The sequence below is a fragment of the Lygodium microphyllum genome, chromosome 17 (assembly GCF_053477565.2).
Source record: "Lygodium microphyllum isolate KBCC chromosome 17, Lygodium_microphyllum_v1.1.10, whole genome shotgun sequence".
Lineage (NCBI taxonomy): Eukaryota > Viridiplantae > Streptophyta > Polypodiopsida > Schizaeales > Lygodiaceae > Lygodium > Lygodium microphyllum.
The window spans coordinates 102,130,957-102,156,058 of NC_141151.1; the positions used below are offsets into that span (position 1 = coordinate 102,130,957).

General features: G+C 40.9%; 1 protein-coding gene across 6 annotated transcripts in view; it reads right to left on the reverse strand.

Annotated features, from left to right (window-relative positions):
* The window catches only part of LOC148022204 (uncharacterized), a 29,236-nt gene extending 7,220 nt beyond the window's left edge, over positions 1-22,016 (reverse strand). Inside the window, exons 1-8 of one of the 6 annotated variants that reach the window (XM_087697848.1) lie at positions 21,506-22,016; positions 20,608-20,675; positions 16,507-16,651; positions 16,249-16,355; positions 16,094-16,144; positions 15,938-16,003; positions 3,215-3,251; positions 1,034-2,111 (exon numbers count right to left, since the gene is read on the reverse strand). In XM_087697848.1, the coding sequence (XP_087553974.1) occupies positions 2,032-2,111; positions 3,215-3,251; positions 15,938-16,003; positions 16,094-16,144; positions 16,249-16,355; positions 16,507-16,651; positions 20,608-20,675; positions 21,506-21,818 (867 nt within the window). In that variant the 5' untranslated portion in view covers positions 21,819-22,016 and the 3' untranslated portion in view covers positions 1,034-2,031. Of the gene's footprint in view, positions 1-1,033; positions 2,112-3,214; positions 3,252-3,399; positions 4,592-15,937; positions 16,004-16,093; positions 16,145-16,248; positions 16,356-16,506; positions 16,652-20,607; positions 20,676-21,505 lie in introns of those variants that run through there. The other 5 variants (XR_015694471.1, XR_015694470.1, XM_087697851.1 and 2 more) reach the window with 5 other exon arrangements.
* Positions 22,017-25,102: the final 3,086 nt, after the last annotated feature.

Sequence of the window (25,102 nt, forward strand, 5' to 3'; positions counted from 1 at the left end):
TTGGTAGCTTGGTTGTCATGTTGGATATCTTTGGAGTGTTATTTGCCACCCAATAAAGGTTCCTAAAAAGACTTTTAGCAATTGATTCGCTACATAGAACGATACACATTAAAAGGTGGATTAATTGTCTAAACAAATTGCAAGAAGTTTAGTGGCAACACATTTAGAGGTCTATTTGGACCATTTATACTAAAAGATTTTCATTTAGGTCATTTTGAAGAGTTGAAAGCATAGAAAGATACATGCATTCAAAGGTGGATTAAACATCTAGACAATTGCAAAAGTTTAGTAGCAACACACTATTTGGGCCATTTATACTCAAAATTTTTCCTTTAGGTTGTTTTGAAGAGTTGAAAAGTTAGGGCGTACAAATTTTCTTTTTACATAATCTTCATCTCTAGTTTCAAAGTTATGATCAATTCTACATGTACCACTCTTGTAGACATGCCAATTTTTTTGGGCATGTCTCCTCTTACTTGGATTCAATAGCTTCTCTATTCTCATCATCGTACTCTTGTTGATTTACCTAGCTAGATATTTTACAATAAATCAAACGATTTTTTTCTTGTTCATCTTAGGCTTTAGATTGCAAATCATTATCACATGTATTATACTTGAATTTTCATTTGGCACTTACCTAGGTGCAAGACAATTTGCAACATCATGGTACATTCAACCATAAGAAGGGTGTATAATGGATATCTTGGCACTATGTGCCAATGCTAGTGCATCGTGCAAAAGTCTACACCGATTAGATTCAACTTAATAATAGAGTAACACCATAGTCTTATTTCTATAATGCAAAGCCTCACAAAAGCTACACATAATGGTATGCATCAAAGTAGGAACATCCCACTACCACTCTCATTGTATGAGGAGTTAGAGAAAAGCCTAAATCGTGGCTTCACTCCCAAACGGTGGAAGGGCAAAGTAGGGTATAGCTCTCCTTGATCTATAGAAGCAAAACCCAATTATAACATTTTTTTCTCCCTCTAATTGTACATGGTGTGCTATAAAAAGATCTCACATGTCAACAAGATGTACCCAATGTTCTACCACAAATAAAATGTGTAAAGACATGAGGTGGGACAAAGAATATTAGAGAAACTTTTTTGGTGATTGACTTTGAGCACTATATTGTCTATTTCATAGGACTAGTTATATCCATGATCTAAGAGAGGATGTTAATATTGTGCATATCATCTGCATATGAGGCCTTTTATTGGCTTGTATTTGGGTGTGTGCAGTCACTTTATGGGCAGCCTAGTGGTACTTTACTAAGCCAACCTTGGCCTTCTCGAGTGGCACCTTGGCCTCCCACCCTAAATATGTTTGCACCTCTCATCACATTTGGATGAGAGAGAGAGAGAGAGAGAGAGAGAGAGAGAGAGAATTATATCAGGTGACTAAAAAAGAGAGAGCATTGGAAGGGGCCCACACTTGGAGCCATACACTTCCATTGGTATGATTTGCATCTCTGGTTTATGATATGGATCTCAACAATGAAGTTCCTTTCTCTTCATACGTTTTTGGCTGAGATACTTCTTCCCTTCCTCATTAAGTACTTGGGACCCTTGTTCCCAAACCCACACCACCTGACTGCTACTCTAGCAATTCCACAAGAGCATGGATCCTCCACCTTTGACAACATGATGCACAGAGGCAGTACTTGGGTCCTCTTCTGCCTTCAGCTTTGACTGCATGGCGAGAGGAGGCACGTCCCTCTTTGAACATAGGTTGTGGTTTGTTTGTCTTACGGAATCAACTTCCTGTCCTTTATACTAAGAATTTTCCACTTGCATTATTGTGAATTGACAAATGATCAGTGCAAACCCCAACGAGGATGCTATTCACATGAAAACCCCCTGCTGCACATCCCAACTTGCATCTACTTGCCATAGGATTGTGCATTGTGATTGGACGATTGGTTATCGAATACCCAATTGGATGGTATACCATTTTTCTCTTCACAGACAGTATTGATGGGCTCTCTTTCCGTTCTCTTCGACCATGGATCCTCAAGATACTTCCTCACTCATGGCAATCCTCCTCAAGACCCTTGCTTGTAATTTCCTTTTGGGATCCCTTTTGGGTGAGGAGGGAGCGTAAAGCTACAGAAAATCAGGCCAGAATTATTCCAAATTTTGGCCAATTTATTCAGTTCTCATGCAATCCAAAATAGAAATTCATTCAAACCCAAGGTAAACCAAAATTTGAGAGCTTTTGGTGGGACAATTGTCTCAAAATGTTGCATAAAAAGGGAACCAAGGGCCAGGTCACACTTCATCCCACTTTTACCAACTTTCATTGCCAGTTTCCTCACCAGCTCTCAATGACCAGTTTTGCTACCACAACTTGTCATCAGCTTGGACTCTTCCAAAGATGTACTGCAAACTGCATCTGCTGCCCCCAAATGCATGTGTTTTAAGTGTTCCAGCTGCTCCAAGTGACCAAGTTGCTCTCCAAGGAATCCATGCTGCTGTTGCTGATCAAATTGCAACCTTCCAGCTAACATCAGCGGCTGTGCTAACCACTGGTACCTCTTCCTATATTGCTGTTCTCCTGCAAAATAACATAGCTTCAGCAGCCCCTGATGGCAACCTTTGTGCCACCAAACGCAGCTATGCTGCTCTGGACTGCTCCCTACAGCAAAACACTGATTTTTGGTATATGTACTTCCGCAACTCTTAACATGGCAGCTGCCTAGCTTCATTATCCATTCAAATACATCACATGCGATCCTGTTATTCATGGTGCCTATGGCCGCTCTCTCAGCCCCTGCACAAGCTTTAAAGTTTATCAAACCAAACTATTGTGCGAATCCAGTACTTTCTTCAATTGGGATTACCAAATCTGTGCTCTGCCCTCTGCTGTTTTGAGCGCACTGGTCCTACCACCCCATATTCATTCATTGTATTTATTGCCTCACTTGTACAAAGGATCTTGTATCCACTACCATTCTCAATATTTCTTACCCTGCTTGTGCAGAGGATCTTGTACTCACCTTTCCATTCACATTTATTCATTTCATTCCAAGCATTCATGTGTTATTTGTGTTGTTCATTCACTTTGTGCCCTCCATTGGCCCCCTTCGCTCTTATGGTCTCAAATCCTCATAAAGAGACCATGTGAGAGAGCACAACCTAAGTATTAATAAAAGAAACAATTGTAAATCTTTGAAGAGAAGAAGGTGCACAAGGAGATAAAGTAGGACCTCTATGTTCAATGGTGAGCAAAAGAAGACCCGTGACCTGTACATGCACGTGCATTCAATGGTAAGACCTCACACAATGATTAAAACCATTCTATCATGTACAATTAAATAACCAAAGAAATCAAGCAGGACAACCAGTAATCTTTAAAATATTAACTTTTACTTCACAACCACCAAAATAGTATCATGTAAGCATTTTAAAAAATATCTATTACTCTTGTTGACTTTGGCTCAATGGGGGCATATAGTGTGCATGTCTTGGCCTTATGGCAGGACCAAACATATTATACAACTTTGTGCAAAACCTTGCATTGCATTCTTGATATTCTTGAAAACTCCTGACTGAAGCCATTGTGGATCAAGAAAGAACACCCATAATCTAAGAACTTGCAAAAAACTGAACAAGAGTCCCAATGCAACTATGGTTCATTGAACTTGGGAGTATCTGTGCATCCGAAATATGCCAGAGTGGCTCTTGCCTACACTTCTCTTAGCTCACATTTGGAGGGGAGGTACCCCCCTTGTGGGTGTTTGACATGCGTCTTATCTCAAGGAAAAAAGGTGACCCAGCCAACAAGTGGAGGAACTGTAAAGGTATCCTTTCTATTTTACAAAACAGAAACCCTTTTAATGGCTAGAAAGGTGAAAAGGTTTGCAACTACTCCCTTCTGTGGGCATTAAAAAAGAAACAAACAGGATCTCCATCTGTGGCCTGTGGATCTCCTTCCTCTTTAAAGGAAGGGGCCTGGCTCCCACGTCTGCAGCTGGAATAAGAAACCTGAAAAATATTTTCACAAATCCCTGTTTCTCTGTACACTTTTTTGCCAAAAATTTTCTTGAAATAAGTTCACATAAGGACCTGCAGTACATGCTACGTAAAGACTGCATATCGTCCAGAAAGAATATACAATGCACTGCATGAACTAATTGATTCTGATCACATTCAAAACCTAGTTTGCAGGTTAAGCATTGCCATGTCAGGTGGATAAGACTGGACTAAATTGCTCCTTGCAGACCGTATGGACAAGTCTTACATCAGAAATGCTTAATCACAGAGCACAATGACCTTTCCTTACAACTTATGAGCTTTGCATAAGAAGAGACCTAGGCCTTACAAAGATCAGAAAGACAATCTACGGAGAGTAAACTTTGACCAACTTAACCAAAAGAAACTTACAGATTGCAGTGCTTGATATAAGGACTGCATGTATGCCAATATAGTAAGAGAGCTTTTGTTTGGAACATCCACCAGGTGCATTGTCAACGTTGAGATCATTTGTACCGTATGCATGATGTGCCCTGGAAATGGCACTTAAGTGCCTTTGGGTCAGACCATGAAGAGTTTGTGTATGAATCATCTTCATCCTCCTCTAGCTTCTGCATAGCAGCATCAAACCATAGTGAGGAAACTGCTCCTCCTCCCCTCCCCCCTTCTATGTGTGTGTGTGTGTGTGTGTGTGTGTGTGTGCGGCATGAAGGTTGCTGAAATTTAAGAATAATCAGATGTGCAAGATGCCATCTGGGCAGCATGCAAAGCCATATTCGCCACCGAAGACAACAAAACCTAAAATGTGTGTGTGTGTGTGTGTGTGTGTGTGTGTGAGCAAAAAACTAGATGTCCATTTGGCCTTGTAGTCCATTCGGATTGATTTCATGACTCTTTGTGTGGGTGGGTGGGTGTATGCGCATGCACGCATATATATGGGTGTATAAACAAAAAACTAGATGTACATTTGGCCTTCTCATCACTTCGCAAACATGCAAATAGATGAAAAGCCAAAACACCACCTTTCAAAGCCATTTGGAATAGAAAAATAAAACTCTAATATTCCATCTCTAAATGCATGTTAAGTGAGACCCACATAAATCATGCACAGCAACCAAGTGAAGTATGGATAAAGTCACACCATGAAGCAACAAAGTGCAGATGACAAAAACAACAGCAGTTGTAGAAGCCACCTGCCACACCAATAAACCCCTTGTGTAGGCGAAATAACCATAATTGTGAGATGTTGAATTGAAGACAGAGGCCTTTCTAGCAGGATATTCAATAAAGTACAGTGACAGCTATCAAAATGCCACAATAGTTTGCAGAAATTCCTAAAATACCCCCCTCAAAGATTGGAAGTCTAGTATACCCTTTTTTTTCTCCCAAAATTTCTCTGAAATTTGCATGGTTCCTTCTTTTCTATACCAGGACCTAGCTTTGAGTGTTTTAAACAATAATAACCAGTGGATGAGCTCAAGAATAATCAACATTTGTCTCCACAAATCACAAGTTTCTTGCCTCATTTGTGGATAATACCATTAAAATTTATCCTCCTCTCATCCCATACTTATGAAACACAATATCCTCATAAGAACTTGCAAAATGTGATGTGTTGAATTACTTTTGGAAAACTATGAGGGGCATTTTGGGAAATTTGACCCATAGTTACCAAGAATGGGGAACGGGAACGGGGGGAATGACCAAAGTGAGGGAACGGGAACGGAGGGAACGGTATATATATATAAAATAGAGAGAGAGAGAGAGAGTCAACACTTGTCTTAGAATCTAGAGAGAGAGATCATATCAACCATAATTCGTGAAATTAGACTCTAGAGACATAATAATCAAGTTTTAACAATAATAAAGATTCAAAACATTGTAACCAGCAATGGATTGTCACATTGTAATCAACAATGTTGCATAAGTCCAACTAGCAACAAGTGTGCATTGCAAAAACACAAAATATGCACTAAACTTTAAAGCCTAAATAGTAAAGATCCAAGTTACAATAGCTCCAATTTCCAAGTCAATACTCTAAAGTTCCAAAAGGCTAGCTACTAAGTGCTCTGATTCATGGAAGATGGCTCCGTTGTGCCTCAATACTCATCCTGCTGAACAACATCCGGCCCATCACCATCACCATCATCATCATCATCGTCATCTTTTTCCCAACGTATAAAAGAATCAGCCTTTGCAACTGATGTACGAGCTAGCAAGCGAAGATTGGAGCTCACATAAACTAGGTCATTCATCTTCATTGTACCAAGACGATTTCTCTTCTTTGAGTGAATGTGATTGAATGAGCTCCATAGTTGCTCTAAACAAGAAGAGCCAATTGTTTGGCTAAGAATACGAATAGCCAAACTTTGCAACTCAGGAGCTTTTGCCCCGTAGTCCTCCCACCATAAAGCAGCCCCAATATTTGTCATGTCCTCTAGTGCATCCTCTGTACCAAACATCCCTAATATTTGCCGACATACAGAGAGCTGATTTTTAATTTTGTGTTGCATTTCACGGCTAGGATAAAGCCTTGCAAGCAATGTGTTCCAAGCCTTGACCACCTCAAGGTCTCTTTCTTGCATCTTTCCTTGAAACTCAGGATTAAGCACATATGCTGCAACATGCATAGGAAAGTCATACTCATTCCATCTGCTGATGCATAACTCCTTAATCTGCTCATACCTATCTGCATTTGGTTCCAAACTCTCCAACCTCTCAATCATGCGATCTATACCTTCATAGATCTTCCCAATGCATGGATCCATGCCATCTGCAAGCCTCAACATGTGCATAATAGGATCAACCATTTGGTTGGTGCGATTCACCTCACCCCAAAAATCTGCTGGAGCACGCGGATAGCGGAAGCGTGAAGATTTGCAGCAGAGGAAGTGAAGGTGAGTGAGAGTGAGAGTGAGAGTGACGAACTGATTTTTGGGTGTACCAACAATGTGTTGGTACACAAAGAATAAAATGTATTTATACTTAGGGCCCGTAAGGGTACATTCACATGTACAACATAACAATACACGTGTAAAATACACGGAGGTGAATAAATGACCTTTGTATCCCAACAACCTCCCACTTAAAGGTCCGGAGTGAACCTTTAACCAACTCCCACTAGTCGTATGCAATACTCATGCTGAGCCTTGCCTAGAATTTTAGTAAAAACATCTGCAGGGTTGTCCTGTGTTTTGATCTTGGTCAATGTGATTAGACCATCCTCCAGAATCTGTCTGATAAAGTGATATCGCACATCAATATGCTTTGTGCGTGAATAATACATGGCATTTTTAGCCAGATACACAGCACTCTGGCTATCACATCCCAACACTGGAGTACTCATAGACATGCCGAGATCCTCTGCGAGTCCGCTCAACCATATAGCTTCCTTAGAAGCTTCAGTAGTTGATATATATTCAGCTTCAGTAGTACTCAGTGCTACAATGTTCTGCAACCTGGAGCACCAAGAGACGGCCCCTCCAGCAACTGTAAAGACATACCCGCTAGTGGACCTGCGAGTGTCTAAGTCACCTGCCATGTCTACATCACAATAACCCTGCTGATAGATAACGGAGAGTCAGATCAGCGAAAACGATGAAAAGCACGAGTCCCTTCTCCTCCCAACCACGCCTAGATAAGTGCTGGCCCTCTACCCGGATTCCTTTGCCAGCCGTCAACTTCCTGGAGTCCTACTATTCCTGGACTCTCTTACTCTCTAGGCTCCCCTTAACCCCGTTCGGGCGCCCAAGAGCCCGGACGGTCATTCTCGTGCATGTTCCCCTAGATTTACCTTAATGTGACATTAAATGTCACTTTTAATGTCACATTCCATATTTATGACCTTAATGTGACATTAAATATCACTTTTAATGTCACATTTCCTTCCCCTTAAGAATCGGTTTCGTCCTCGAAAACGATACTTGGAAGGTCTAACTGTAAATCGGAAAACCTTTTCTTTAAAGTATTTACTCACTCCCATGTTGAGCTTTCTTCTGAACAATCTTTCCACTTAACCAAACATTCTTGATAAATAGTATTCCTCGTTCGCCTATTACGAACATTTAATATTTTTTCTGGTTCATGTGTATTAGATTGGTCATAGAATAACTCCTCAATATCATCATTTAAGATTAGATTATCCAAATCACCCAGCTTCTTCCTTAATTTACTTACATGAAAAACTGGATGTATTTTACTACCAGCAGGTAGTTGGAGCTTGTAAGCCAATTCTCCCACCCTTTTAAGTATTATGAAAGGACCACAATACCTTGGTGAAAGCTTTGGACAATGTCCCTTTTTCATAGTTTTAGTTTGTTCAGGCACCTTAAGATAGACCAATTCTCCTTCTTCAAAGGAGATGTCTCTTCGGTGAGGATCTGCATATGCTCTAGCTCTATTTTGAGCTTTTTTAATATTTTCTTGAGCAAATTTTAACATATTATTCATATCCTCCAAAAAATCTTTAGCTGCCTGAACCTTTTCCTTATGCAGTCCTACTGCAAAAGGAGCTCCGGGCTGAAACCCATACATTAACATAAATGGACTATATCCAGTGGAAGAGTGCTTGGCACTGTTATATGCAAACTCTGCTATCGGCAAATACTCTTCCCAATTAGTTTGCCTTTTACTTATATATGCCCTAAGCATATCTTCAAGAATTTGGTTAACCCTTTCAGTTTGCCCATCTGTTTGCGGATGATCCGCCGTACTCATGCTAAGTTTAGTATCCAATTTCCTAAATACCGCACGCCAAAAATGGCTATCAAATTTTCTATCCCGATCAAAAACTATATTTGCCGGAAGGCCATACAATTGGTATATGTTCTCTACGAACAATCTAGCCAATTCTGGTGTTTTAACATCAGTTGAAGTTGGAATGAACCTAGCCATTTTGGTTAACCTATCTACAATCACCCACACAGAGTCGTGCCCCCTCTGTGTTCTAGGTAAAGCAACAATAAAGTCCATGGAGATACTCTCCCATTTTCCCGAAGGAATTTCTAATGGATGGAGAAGTCCTCCCATTTTTAATTTTTCAGCTTTATTAACCTGGCATTTATTACATTTGACCACATAGTCAAGGACGTCCTTATTCATTCCAGGCCAATAGAACTGCCTTTTAATAAGACTATAAGTCTTATTAACTCCTGGATGTCCCGCACTAGGGGTATCATGACACTCAAAGAGTATCTGGCGCCTTATTTCTATATCTTTCGGGACACATACCCTACCCTTGTAGAGTAAATAACCATTATCAATGGTAAAATTCTTCCACTTGAATCCAGTTTGAGCAACCCCTGATGCTCCATTTCCTTGTTGAACATCCTCAGATATTCCTTCCTCAGTAGAAGCACTTTCATTTGGATTCCCATTTTTTATTGCTTCCCATATGTTGGAATATGTCCGATCAACCTGGCATTTCCCTTTTAAAGATTCAAGCAAATTGGAAGTGAACTGAGTAAAACTCAATTCATTAATGATGGGCATTCTGCTGAGTGCATCAGCTACTATATTATACTTTCCTTTTCTATATCTTATCTCATAGTCGAACTCTTGGAAGAGTTCGGCCCATCTGGCTTTACGCCCGTGTAAATCTGGTTGATCATTAAGCCACTTAATGCTTTCATGATCCGATAAAATCAAAAGTTTGGCACCATACAAATAGTGCCTCCATTTCTTCATTGCATGTACTATTGCATACAGCTCCCTCTCATAAACAGAATAATTCTGTTTTGCACGATCTAATTTCTTGCTTTCAAAAGCAACTGGTCGACCTTCTTGTAATAAGACCGCGCCTATTGCCTTATCACTGGCATCAGCTTCAATCACAAATGGTTTATTGGGATCCACTATTAATAATACTGGAGTTGTAGCAATAGCCACCTTAAGTTTTTGAAAACTTTCATTTTGATCTGTTCCCCAATTGAAACTTTTCCCTTTCCCTTTAAGTTGGTCTGTCATTGGAACAGCTATTTTGGCATAATCTCGAATGAATCTACGATAAAATCCAGATAAACCTAGGAAGATCTGCAGCTCTTCCAGGTTCCTTGGAGGTGGCCATTCAATAATTGCCCTTACTTTTTCTGGATCCATGTTGATTCCCTCTTTCGAGATAATATGCCCTAGATATTTGACCTCTTGTGCAAAGAATTCACATTTAGTTTTCTTCGCATAAAGGGAATGTGTTCTTAACAGTTGGAATATTAATTGTAAGTGTTCCAAATGTTCTTCTCTTGATTGACTAAAGATCAAGATATCATCCAAAAAGACTACTACAAAATGTCCTAGATAGGGCCGTAAAACACTATTCATCAGCTTCATAAAGATAGCTGGTGCATTAGTGAGGCCAAAAGGCATCACCAAAAAATCGTAATGCCCGTATCTAATACGAAATGCCGTCTTGGAAACATCTTGTGCCTTAATTCTTATTTGGTGATAGCCTGATCTTAAGTCTATCTTTCTGAAGAATTTTGCCCCTTGTAATTGATCAAAAAGATCTTCCATTCTGGGCATAGGAAATTTATTCTTCACCGTTATTTTATTAAGTGCTCTATAGTCAACACAAAGTCGCATAGAACCATCTTTTTTCTTTACCAATAAAATTGGTGAAGCCCAAGGTGAATTACTAGGTTGAATAAACCCTTTATCCAGGTAATCCTTATTTTTGTCTTTCAACTTCTTGATGTTGTGTTTCACTTAACCTATACAGTGGTTTTGAAATTGGGTGTGTATCCTTATTTATATCAATTGGGTGATTTATATCACCCCTATCTGGTGGAAGGCCACTTGGTAAATCAGAAGGAAACACATCTTTAAAATCATCTAACAAACTGTTCAATTCATTATTAACATTCAACTCACAAACATAAGAAAATTGTTGCTTAATATTACAGAAAGTAAAAGTATTCTGTACAGGAAGAGACCATAGCATATATACCTCACAAACTTCCTTCTTTAGCAGCTTCTGAACTTCAGTAGAACACAGCAAAGGATTATCAGATACTTCATGTTCACCTTGAATGACAAAAGTCTTACCATCCCTTTCGAATTCCAGTGTATTATGGTGATAGCTACGTTTTAAGGATGGTTCCAATCCCCATAGCCACTCCCTCCCTAGAGCAATATCAGCTCTTTCCATGTTCATTATTTGGAAATCAAGCTTATCTTTATATCCTTGAATCTCAATTTCCAAATTGGATACCATTGTATCCCATATTTTATTGTCTTGGCCTTGCATCATACGAACAACATATTGATGCTCACTGTTTTGTTGGGGAAGTTTCAATTTTTTGACAAGTGCATCATGTGGCCCAAAAGTAGGCTGCCACATAGAAGTTGACATACAACACTCATATTGTACATCCATGTGCAAGACCTCTAAAGATTTATACTTTTCATGGCCCTTTAATTCTAAGGTCTGCACTACATGGATTTGTTTTTCTTTTCCCTTGCCCTTGTCCTTATCCTTTCCTTTGTCTTCCCCCTTTTTCTTTTGAGGGCAATTCCAAGCAGCATGGTTAGGGGATAGGCAATTAAAACACAACTTTTCTTTCTTGGCCTTATCAAAGTCATCAGGACTTAACTTTGGCCTCATATATGGTTTCTTTTCAAAAGGTTGTTTTTTACCCTTGAAAAATGGCATTTTCCTTTTAAATTTGCCCACAAATTTTGAGGTTTCCAATTCCTTAGACTTGGGCTCCGTATCAGTGAGACTAGTGAGTGTACCTGGACGCGTACTATCTTCATAAATTAATGCAAATTTAATTGCCTCTTCCAGCGTCTTGGGTAAACTCCGTTTTACTTCCTTTTTACAGGCTTTATCCAGTCCCCTAATGAATCCTCTTGTTTTTTGGAATTCATCAATTCCTTCCAGTTTGAGGATTATCTCACGATATTCCTCCAGATATGTCAGTAGGGGTCGTCCCTTTTGTCTGACATAATCCCAATCTTCCCAATTTCTTTCCATTTCATTTTCAGGAAGAAATTCTTTCAAAAAGACAGATTCAAATTGAGCCCAAGTTTCAGGTATTTTATTCGCCTCCTTTAAAGTTCGCCACCACTTATATGCTTTGGGCCCCAAAGTTAAACTAGCCTCCAGTGCTTGGAGATGTGGTGGGGTATTTTTTAATTTATGTAAATCTTCCCATTTTTGGAGGAAATTAAAGATTGTGTCTTTATTCCTATCTTTTTCCTCCCCGTAAAATTGAGGTTGTTTCATATCCTTTAGAACTGGATTATCCCTCAATTTATGGTAAGTTTGGGGTTCCTTAGGATCTCGCATAGTCACATCTAAATCTTTCGATGAAGATGGGACATCCGAGGTTTCTATCTTATTTTTATCTCTTTCCAACAATAAAGTTAATTGAGATTTTATTTCAGTAAGTGTTTGGGTTAAAAATTCCATTTGAACCCCCTGAGTTTGCACACGAGCAGTAAGATCATCAAATTGCTCTCGCGTAGCAAAAAATTCTTCCCATTGTTCTTCTTGTATGTCTGGTTCATGGGGATCTACCATAGGTTGATCCCCGGAACTAGAACTTTCCATTACCCTTTCTTTCCCTTTTTCTGCCATTATTACACTGGAATTGGAAAGCAAAAATAAGAAATTTGCATACAAGTAAAATACTTCCCTGATTTTTAATGGCAGACAGTGGCTGTTGATTTGGAAAGAAACTCGAAGAGTAAGAAACAGATTGTATCTTCCCGGATTAGAACAGTGAAGTAACCATGCTGGAAATCCAGTTTCCTGACTTCAGTCGTATATGACATTCTTCTGTCCCTCTCACAGCAGTCGTAGTCATATCCGTCTCAGGAGCAGTCGAAAACTGTCGCCAGCAGCTGCAGATGAAAAACGCAAGTAGTAGAGGGTGCGTAGGCAGCAGGCGATGGCAAAACTGCAAAAAACGCAAGCTGAAAACAGCCCCAAAACAGGTCGCCTGGCTGCGACAGCAGTCGTCTGATCAGCAGGGGTACAAAACAGTCCTGAAATCAGCAATAAAACACAGCAGAAACACAGATCCTGAAAACTGATACCATGTCAGAAGTGGAGCAGCGGTGGAAGCATAAACATGTGCTGAAATAAACTGCTGAAACACAAGACAAAAAGAGAAAAAAGAACACGATACAGATGAGAACTCAGATGTATGCACGGGAAATGGAATCCATATATCTGAACACGAAACAATCGCATACAACAGTGAGTCACTGGCTGCGTGGGCACTGGCACTGGCACTGGCACTGGCTCTGGCTCCTCTCTCCACAGAGTCTGCAAATAGTGAAGGTGATGATGATGATGATGATACTGACTGAGGAGGAGCACTGAGTATAAATAGGCTGAAAAAGTGGGGAGCAATAATGCTGGTCGGACAGCATTAATGCTGGCCGACTGGTGCATAAAATGCTCCACTGGCATAAAATGCCACACTAGAAAATACCTAAAATACCTAATAAAAATGCCCAGCCCAAATCAAGCTCAGACTCACACATGAGCTGACAAATACTCTGCTAACAAGAAGGTCAAGGGAGAAACGGATCCTAGGGTGGTAAGAGGAATGCCAATGTCGATGAAAAGTACTGATGAAGAAGCTCCTCACGATTGTGGGAAGTCCCCCTCTGAAACACTAAGGGCCAGGAAATCAACAACCCCATCACCAAGATCGTCCCCCTCTAAAAGGGATTCGGGGTACAAGGGACCATCGAAGGAGAGGGTGGGAGATGGGAAGAAACCTATGAAAAAAAGGGTGCACAAGAGGAAACAGGTGTAGCAATAGACCATTGCCTCGGAGGACTGTACATAAGAGAAGGGGAATTGAGCCTGTAAAGCCTGCTCTCCTACCAACCTGTCGCGATAACAACCCCTATAGTGGAATCCTCAATACAAACGGTCTGCTCAATGAAGACAACCCGAGTACCAAGCCTTGTGAGGCCATAAACGGAGAGGTGTGGAAAGCCCAAATCTGAAACATAAAGAGCTTGTGAAAGGGAGCTCAATCCATGGTTAGGAAATAAAGGCAAAGTGCCAACACCACAAATAGGCACCAAAACAATGTCACCAAATAACGGAACCCTCAGAAGGGCATAAATCCTGCAACAAATCACCTCGTGGAGTCATATGACTAAAAGCACCACTATCAACCAGCCAAGGCTTCTCAAAAGATGAGGCAACCATTGAGGAAGGCTCCTCAACAATATGAAGGAACACAGACTCATGGGTAACTGCTTGAGTAGAGGTAGAAGGCTCGGATGCGGTAGCTCCATACTTCGCTCTCGAACGAAGGTGAGGGTACTTCTTCAAACATTTCTCCTCTCGATGTGTCCCCTTCCCACAATATGTTAGCAGATTAGTCAGTTCATGGTTGAGTCTGTACTTGTGGTACAGCAGGCTAGGCACAGAGACATTTTAGGCATTTTATTTGCCATTGTTTATTATGGTTTAGCCATTATTTGCAGCCAATCGGCCAGCATTTAATGCTGGCCGATCTGTCATATTTTGGGCATTTATTTGTCCTATATATTGTATGGCTTCCTCCTCCACTTATTCATTCATCACTGGACAATTCTTGGAGAGAGGGAGCAGGTGCCAGTGCCTCCACAGCCAGTGACTCACGTTATATCAGTACTGTCTCATGTCTTGGTATATGGATTCCATTTCCCGAGTATACATCTGAGTTCTCATTTGTATTGTGTTCTCTCTTTCTTTTCTTTTGTCTTGTGTTTAGCTAAATATTTCAGCACATGTTTATGCTTCCACTGCTACACCACTTTTGACACAATATGGGCATTTAGGCTTCTCCAAGTTGGAGTTAGAACCTGAAGAACTCTCTTGTCTTTTAGCCTTTGACTTCCCTTTCTTCTTCGTTCCCCTTTCCAAACCTGCAACAAAAGCTTTGGTGGAGATGGATCCACTGGCTACCTCTTTGGTGTGGACTAGCACCTACACAAGAACTATATGCATGTGTTTACTGAGGAGAGCTATCACTTAACCAAGGAACACTACATTTGTAGCAGAAGACTATCACCTGACTCAAGAAGCCTGTAGTCTCTAGCAAGAGAGGAAGTGGGCAGCAAAACAGGTACCTGGCACAAGAAAAGCAAGCGCCTCCAAGCAAAAAGCTCTGTTTTCAGCAAAACACTGATGTGGCAAGGCCGCCTCGCAGTCTGGGGTGGTCCCCTCCACCAGAAGTCAGCTCTATGTCTCTTAGACAATAATACCATGTGAAGAGTGCGCAACAAAAGAAGGAACTCGAACACAGAGGAAGAGAGAGAGACAATCTGCAAGAGAAAAAGAAAATAAACCTACACTGAACAAGGAACTAATGCTAAATACAAGAGGACTGATCAGTCCCTGCACACAACCCAATGTCAGTGAGAGCACTAGATCATGCTGATGATGATGGCAGCACCGAAGATGGAGGAAGATGACGGAGTCAGAGAGTGCACCTACCAAGGAAGGAGGAAAGATGATAATCTAAATGACTGCCAAGTGGGAAATGGCAATAAATGGCCAAAAATCCGAAAAACTGGCCGATCCGAAATCTAGGGAAAAAAATATGGCCGACCAGCATTTAATGCTAGTAAAAATGCCAAAAATGCTTAGAAAAATCCCGGAAAGGGTGGACAATGTCCGATACGTGACGCAGGTTGAAGAATGCAAAAACTGCCCCGGAAAATGTACACAAAATCCCGACTGGAGGAGAAAATGCACTGAAATGCAATAAACAAAGTGCTCCTCGGTCAAAACAAGTGATAGACAGGTCAGAACTCCTAAAGTCATCGTCTGACTCAGATTAAGGCTCACATACAAGAGATGACAAGGCATGACAAACATGACTGCTAACATTGTTGTGATTTTTGAAATTTGAGGGTTATTTTTTATAACTTTCCTAAAACAACTCCACAAACATGAAAATTTCAAAAAGTCCATGTACACAAATGTAAGTAACTGCATGCACCACCTTCTGCTCCTGTTGCTGCTTGTAATACCAAGCCATCATTGCCTTTTGAGTTTCTGCATCTACTGGCTGCAAAGGACATGAGGAGAAGCAATGTGAAAGAGAACCAAAATGATTACTGTTACAAATGAAATAGATGTATGATCTGCAGCTACTCACAGGTTCACGAGGTGGTGGAGCACGACCTCTAGCTTGAAGTTTGGCAATAACCTAACCATTATAAAAGTTAAGAATTACATCACAGTAAAAGTAAAACCAGACATGCTGGAAATATGTTCCTGGTGTAGGACAAGTCCAAATAGACTGCTACATACCTTGGTTTTTTCATTTTTCCCTACATGATCAGATAGCCTCTTTTCACGGAAAAACTCCTTGCCAGCATACCACATTTGTGCTGTGTCAGGATCCAGCAAATCACCATCTACAAAGAAATAGCATGCTTTAAGGATTGAAGAAGAAGGACACTCCAAGGAATGCAATACATCTTAGTCCTGCTCCTCCATAGAAATGGTTTTAGGATGCAAACAAATAACACACCAAGTCCTCAAAGAAAAACTACAATGCATTTAAACCTTTGTAGGTTCCATTCAGCAATTGGTGCACTGGATCATAGTTGGGCAGTCCCATGGGATAACACATCATTACAGCCCCTCTAACATTTTGTAAGGCCTCCTTCAATGTAGCCACATTGAGTGTCACCTTATGTTGTACTTGCTCCTGTTGGAATGCATCATTTGGACTTCCAGTGAGTGACAGGTTTAAGATGAAAAATGCATGTTCCATATCTAGAGAGGACAGCAGATGAGAAAATAAATCTAGTTATAAATGAAATGTTGACGTGCCCAAAGAAGCACATGCATTTGTCTGGTTATTGGGAAAAAAATCAGATGAGATAATAAATCTAGTTATAAATGAAATGTTGACATGCCCAAAGAAGCACATGCATTTGTCTGGTATGAAAATCCAATAAGTAAAGCAACAGCAATGCTACAGGTTGAGAGATACTTGAAAACCATCTCGGTTATAGTGGGCTCAAATCGACAATCTTTTTTCAAATGAAGTAAGAGATTGGATGAACTCTTGGGAATACTTCCTACTATGACATGGCTAATAGTTTTAGATGTACAGTGTACCATTGGATTAGAGTATACTACATGGTGTACACATCGAGATACAACATTATTGCATGCATCAATTGTGCCAGTGGAAAGCTCTGTCCAGTTGCCGCCAACAGCAGTGGGCCAGAGGACCCGAGAGAGGAGAATCTCCACCAACAGCTCTGAAATCTGATGACTACAGAAGCATGCTTCATTGACAGTGATCACAAACAAGACAAACAACAGCTACAGACAGTAAAGTAGGTTCTGGTCACTAGAAACACAGTAAATTAGCCACAAGCAGGAACAACACACATCGAAAAACTTTTGGTGAGGCTGCAATATCTAGCCACCTTACACTCACTAGAATACTGGATGACAAAGCAGAAAACAGAAGGCTGTGATAAGCATGATGAAAAAACCCAACGTGTCTTTCTAGCATAGTGACATCCTCAATCAACTCACTCTCATGTACACTAAGCTTAGCATTAATGTCCAAAGGCATAGAATTGGCTCACAATCAGTTATACCATACTTTTTCAACATATCCAAAGAATATTGTCCTTGTGACGGCCATATGCCCTTTAGAGTCTCCATTATCTCAATGCTAAGAAAATAACGCAAGTCTCCTAAATCCTTCATTTCAAACTATGCCTTGAGAAAACCCTTAACATAATCAATCATTGTCTCATTGTCAACCATAAGAATCAAGTCATCTACATATATAGTGGTGACCACAATACCTATATCACTCCCATATACATAAAGTGAGTAATTCGCATGTGCTCTACAAATCCAATGCTAAAAAAGTGAGTTGGCATTCTTAGCCAATGACTCACTGTTGTACGCGACTGTCTCGTGTTTGGTATATAGATTTCATTTCCCATGCATTCTTCTAAGTTCTCTTCTTTGCAATGTTCTCTCTTTCTTTCTCTTTTGTCTTGTGTTCAGCAGTATATTTCAACACTTATTTATGCTTCCATTGCTGCATCACTTCTAACAGGGATATGATTGTGGCCCATAATGCTACTAGCACCCATCCTAATGTCCAACGATGTAACAGGACATCTCAACAAGCATTCCCCTGGATCTATGTTGGATGATTTCTAGTGAGGGGCACTAGTTCCCCCTTTGAAAGCTTATTCTAAACGAGCACAATAAGCTCACTAACATCAACCTACATCCATAGTAAGAGAAACTACCTTAAAACTAATGCAATAAGTTGGCTAGTCATCATACATACACATGCAATGGTAAGTTGATCTTGAAGTCATTTTACCTTTATAAGAGCAGCACTTTAATGCTTTATGGATGTAGGGTAAGTTAAAAGTTGGATTTGAAGGGTGATGGCATGGGAAAAAGACTGCTAGTCATAGAGCTCTCCCAAAACTCCTATACCTCATCAGATATCTCCAAAGATTGAAACGACAAGGTTATGTCAGCATAAAGATTATTAACTTGCAAGACCTCACTCTTGCACTCTAAAAGCATATAAGCATATAAGCATGCCTCTTGTTGGCTCCTAGACATCCACTCAGGTCTATTGGCTTCATGTTTTCATGTATAGATAAGCCAAGCCCTCCTTCCAGTTTTCAATCAGTGTAGTTAGTGCCATCAAGCACATGCCTGTGATTTAATGATAAATGTTTGCTTGGGTAGTAACCGTGGCTTTTATGCCAATGCTCAAAGGGCCTAAGGCGGAGAAGCACCAAGCTTGCTATTCACAGCATCATTGTTGTTAGATAGATGCAAACTCTCTTGCTGTAGATAGATGGACCATAAGATATTCATGTTTCTACATCACAAAGGTCCATAATATTTTTACATTATTAAATGATCTAGGATACACCACACCAAGAAAGGTCTCAGCAACATTGACTGTGAAAATGTGTGCGATTTAAATGTCAAAAACTCAAAGTCAAGCTTCTATATGGTACAATTCTTTGCCAAACACAGGGAGAAAATGATGCCAAAATGTAGAGTGATCACAAATTACTCTGGACCTCCGAAACTAGCTTGTCAGGAATGATCATAAACTGCATAATTGAAAAAATTTGCCACTTGCATCAACCAGAAAATAACCTTTCATTATACTCCAAGTTTGTACAGCACCCTTGTATGGGTTTCTACCTAGTCATTGCAAAAAACCCTAACCTAACATGTGAAAGAAAGTCATGAAATGTTCATAACTGAAACATTGAAAAGATCAGAAGTAAAACTTATCAAAGCATGTCTAATGAATTAATCTAACCCTTTACATCATATCATCCAAACTATAATATTTTTCCAATGAACACAAGGAGTGTGTTCAAGATAATCCATCATATGCATGTCTAAACTCGAGCTCAATTAAGACTCAAACTGGGTAGCTTATCCATGTCATATGTGTTGGATAAAAACACCACAACGGTGTTCCAAGACAATTCATCATATGCACATTGAGCTTGAATAGCCTGTTCAAACCACTCAATTTAGGTGGCTTATCTGACAGGTTCTAATTCTTGTATACTTCTAGCCAGATTACACCTAAGCATGGGTACCATCAATTCATGCCTAATTCTGAGCATCCTTCTAGTTCAATAATGCCAGATAGCCATTCCTAAAATCAGTTCAAATCCCATTTTAAAGCTCCACTCCTAGCTCATTTATACCTACGCTTAGTCCTAAACATGATAAAAAGGATGGAATGCATTCAAAAGAAACACAAAAGAATGGGAATGACTTGAACAACGCCAAGGCAAGAGAAAGAATAAGAATGTAAGGAAAACAGATGGGAGTTAAATGCAATGGCCAGGAAAAGGAAGTTGCTAATGCATTATGAGGAGAAACGAAGTTGGTGATGGTTATGGTGATGAGAGATGAAGAATGAGATGGGCATGGCAATGAAGGAGGAAGCTGGAATGAAAATAAAACTAGCAAAAGCCCCCCCAGAATTGAACTTGATGGCTTTGATACATGTTATGCATCTCATCTGAAGTAAATCCGATGCTTCCAGGAGTAAGCCACGATCTTGCACAAACAGGATGATGATGGTCCAGCAGGAAGCCTGGGCACAAAACCTCCAACTCCAAAAAACTGTCCTTGGCTCATGATCATGAACATTGACCTAGTAAATCAACATCTGGCCTTATAGACATTGAGGGATGCACATGCACTCCCAAGAACCTTCACTATGTATAATACTGTTAACCGAAAAAATCAATTTTGCACATGTAACATATGTATCAGGAAAATAACAAATTGACTCGGTAGAAGGCAAAAACTCCCCATAGGATGATTAGGATGCTCCACTTGCAGTAGGGGCCTCAGCACATTGAGGACCAAACATAAGAGGAAATCTCCCTATAGACAGTTTGCACCACTGGAGACTGCTCTTCTTGGGCCATAGGTGATGACTGGGTCATCTAAAGGAACACTGCATAGAGGGTGTAGGACAAACACCTATGCTGAAGTAGCACAACACAACCTATGCCGAAGTAGCACAACACAAAGTAAAAAGAAAGAGAACGTTTGGAAGTTTAATACAATGAAAATTAAGAGATGAGAAAATACTAGGAGAGAGAACAATAATATAACCTTTGAAGCACAAGCTTCAGCCTCTGCTAATGTCTTCTTGAGGGTTTCAGCAATCATTGGATCACAAGCTGTGCATGAGAGAAAATGACTCTTATTAGAACATCATCTTAGGCAATGCAAAACAATCTGACTTGCTTATGTTAAGAGAAGTCGCCAACAAACTGTAGCATGGCAATAATCAGCTAGAGAAAAGTCCCACCAACAAGCCACTGAAAATGTAATTTGTGATTGCCACATGAAAACATTACATCTCACTGTTGTATCTAGACTCTACAACTAACTTTCTCCTTGAAAACCCTGATAATGAAACACTTCAGCCGACTATACCATTAACAATTTAGCATGTAATAACCACAACAAAAAATGTATCCAAAGAGGTAGACCAAAAACTAAGACCTTGATTATACAACCAAGAGGTTCTGGGTGCAAGTTCTGCTGACTCGTTTCTGGCTATTTGAATAATGGATTATTTAGGTCAATACAGCATGGATCTTGCCCAAATACTCGATACATGTCTGTGATGGCCCCAAGCCGTTGTTTTAAAGCAACAGCAACCACATATAAACATATGATCAACAAGGTATTCAACAGCCACTTATCATATTTTGTTCCAGAGGAGTATCGACTCTCTAGTACAGATACTGGAAACAGAAATTCCAAAGTTCAACGGACTTTACCTACAGCATCGTCAAAAATCTTCCGGCACCAATACCCAACCAACACCTCAAGGCTCAGACAATCTAATGATTACCAGTAAAGGATTTTTTATTAAGAGAAAGACGCCACTATGCGTTCATTTGTTGTGAATCTGGATACTATTTTGGGTACAGAGAACATCCAAAAAGGATTGTGATATGAACTTGATTGAACAAGCTTTTGATTAGACAGAGGGGCCAACCTTCGCCAGTGCGTTTGCGAGCGGGATCTTTCCGGTAGAAAGGGCCATGAACCCTGCGGCTACATCCCGGCTCATGAAGATTACCAGACGAAGGGTTATCATCGTCATCATCACTGTCTTCTTCACGGTCAGTTGGAGGCTTGGAAGGTCCATAAAGGCACAGCTGCTCACCTTCTTGGGCTAGGACCAGTAATCTGAGCTGCAGGTTATGGATAAGCACGACATCCCTGATGACCGAATCCACACTGTGCGTGGAAGGGCACTCGTAGAGGAACTGCCTGTGGTCGCTTTGCTTGACATGGATGAGCACCATGTTTTCTGATGTCTCTGCCTGTCGATGAGGTCAAAGAATTCACGAGAGGGGGTGGATGCCTAGTGGAATTTCGCTTCTCAACTGTCGTGAAACTACCACCACGCTACGCTTTATATTCACGGCACGCAGGAGCCAATGTTAGGACCCACGTAACTGCGGGGTTTTAGGGCACCTGTAATACCATGGTGTTTTAACTCCTTGTGAGGATAGCGGGGTGTGAGCGCTTGGGCAACCTAGCATTCGCTCACCCCTCCGCACCACGTATTGCCAAGGAGTAACCATCTGTCTTTCCCCCTAGACTAATGAGGTTCTCCAAGGAGCCTAGGTAGGCGGCGGGGCCCAATGTCCTCCATGTGGGCTGAGGCAAGCAAGGTGCCAAGTGACCATGCTAAGAAGCTACATTGAAGTCATGTGCCAAGGGCGAGCCACAACATGAGGTGGAGATCTTGTCTCGAGGGGACTATGATGCGCTAAGGCACTATGGCAAGGCGACACGATGTGGTGAGCAGTGTCGACCCCGAGTGGTCACCCCACGAAGGCTTGAGCCCTGCAAGGCATGATATGGTGCCAAGGTGGGCAAGAACCCCGCTCGACCCTTGATATGAGATAGTTCTTGTAGTGCATGCTAAGGCATGTAACCATCCAGGGTGTTTGGTCTTACACATGAACTCTACGGCTCCCTAGGTTCATGACACTTGGTAAAAGAGCTAGCTCAGCTTGACTGTCGTCATCAAGGGTGAAGTTTGGCATGATGTGGGCCAGAGCAAATCTTTTTTGCACACCAGGTGAGATGCAAGCATGTATCAAGGGAGGGTCTCTGATCTCACCCTCCCTTGTTATGCACCATGCCGATGTCTCAGACCTCACCCTCCCTTGATACACTAGGTGCTACTTGGATCCGAGAACCACCCTTGATACACACTGGGTGAGATGCCTCAACCTATGTCGATGAAGGCCTATGAGCAAGATGGAGAAGTGGCTAATGCTCATGATCTTGGAGCGAGCCAAAAGAAATTGAGATACACCACCAAGGGAGGATTTGGAAATAGGTGACTTGGAACTGGGACTAGGAAGCTTGCAACTAAGCCCTTTCCAAGAAGCAAAGGAACTTACGTGGGAGAATTGGACCCCATATGAGGGAAAGCGCTTCTCAAAAGAGCTAGTCACCCATGAGGTAGTGAAAGTAATCTCTCAATCACAGAATTTCTGCAATGGATAGAGCATGTGGATTGACTCAATTGGTGGTGGTAAGAATTGGCAACTCATGTCTACAAAAGAAGGTGACACTTGCAACCTTTGGAATGTAGAGCCACCCATGAGGCAATGGTGTTGATCTCTTACTCCTCGGGAGTCTCTACAATAGGATAAATAGCCTCATCATCAAGAGACTTGGAGCTCGCCTACATATCCGATGTTTAAGTAGTGTGCCATTCACCTATTAGGGGAACAATAGATGGTCTAGGTAAGATGTGTGTCAAGAGTGTGGATAGGCCTAGGCCCTTGATATGGACATGGCACTATGCCTTGGGAAGTAAATGGTAGAAGATAACTTCGGTTCGAGTTTAGAAAACAAGTGAAAAATCACAAGTGACAAATGTGCCTTTGATGCGGAAGCTAGCGTAGTGATCGGGTGATGGCAATCAGGATTCCTATGGAAGCAAATCATGGGCTAGCATGAACTTCCTTGAAGTCTACGAACCAAGTCAAGCCCTGGGTTGAGAACTAGCAATAACTTGTTAGTCTTATTGAAAGGAGGTCAGGAGACACACGAGGCTTGGGGGTAAGACAAGTTGAGTCATGGGGGTGAGTCATGGCAAGATGAGGCATGCAAGGTGCCAAGTGACCGTGCTATGTGAGAAGCCCCATTGGAGTTGTGTGTGCTAAGGGCAATCCATGACATGGGGTGGAGATCTTATCCCAAGGGGATTGTAACACACTAAGATGCTATGGCAAGGTGACATGACGTGGTGAACAGTGTTGACCTCGAGTGGTGACCCATGAAGGCTTGAGCCATGCAGGGCATGATATCATGCCATGAGGAAGAACCCTGCTTGACCCTTGATATGATATAGTTCCTCCTATCCAAGTTTGGCCATGAGACCGTCTAGGGCATTTGGTGTTGTGCATGAACTCTGAGGCCCCCTAGGTTTGTGATACCCCCTACTCTCTCTCTCTCTCTCTCTCTCTCTCTCTCTCTCTCTCTCTCTCTCTCTCTCTCTCTCTCTCTCTCTCTCTCTCTCTCTCTCTCTCTCTCTCTCTCTCTCTCTCTCTCTCTCTCTCTCTCTCTCTCTCTCTCTCTCTCTCTCTCTCTCTCTCTCCTTATAATATATACGCAACACACAACCCTCTCTCAATATTTCTCACTACATCATAATGCATGTTTGAGAGAGCATGTAAAACATGGAAATTTCATCTTAGATTGCCATGCATAAAATCAATAAAAGACAAACGGTCAAAGCATAACTTAATCTTAAAATAGATTTCCTTTACAAGTGTAAGTAAAACATTGTGTATATTGGGCATTCATAAGCATAACTAAAACATTGTGTATATTAGGCAATTGGTAGTGCATCCAAAAGCATAAAGAGTCTCAAATCCATAGTACCATTTTGTGTATATGTAAGAAAATTGCAAACATAACTAAAACATTGTGTATATTGGGCAACTTATAGTCCATCCAAAAGCATAAATGAGTCTCAAATCCATAGCACCATTTTGTTTATATATAAGAAAAATGCATGTTTACAAGAGTGGGGGAAAAAACAATGATATCTAAAAGTTGCTTGCATATCCAAATTATAACTTCTAGCTTCAAATAGTCTTATTTTGTGGGCATTGCTAATCGATGATAGCATGTTTCCTCATTAACACATAGACTTTACTTCTGTAAAAACATGCTATGTGCTACAACAACACAACAAAACATTAGCAAGAGCACATTTTATGAACACACAAAACAACAAAAGTAATTACAACGAGGGCAAAGAAATACATTGGTCGATATTCATATTCAATTGGTGTAGCACAACTAAGCAACAATAGGTCATGACACTCCCATCACTACCATAGAGGAGGAATCCTCCTTGAGTGTGACCAAACACAATGTGGCTACAGACAATCGGGTGCCACGTAATAGCACTAGACATATCCCTCATAAATCATCTCAATGAACAAGCCTTCATGCCTCTGAACAAATGGAAGATTCTCAAGATGCTCAACCACATGTGCAAGAGATCTACATATTTTAGGTTCTGGCTTCATTTCTTGCCTCTATCCTTAGTCCA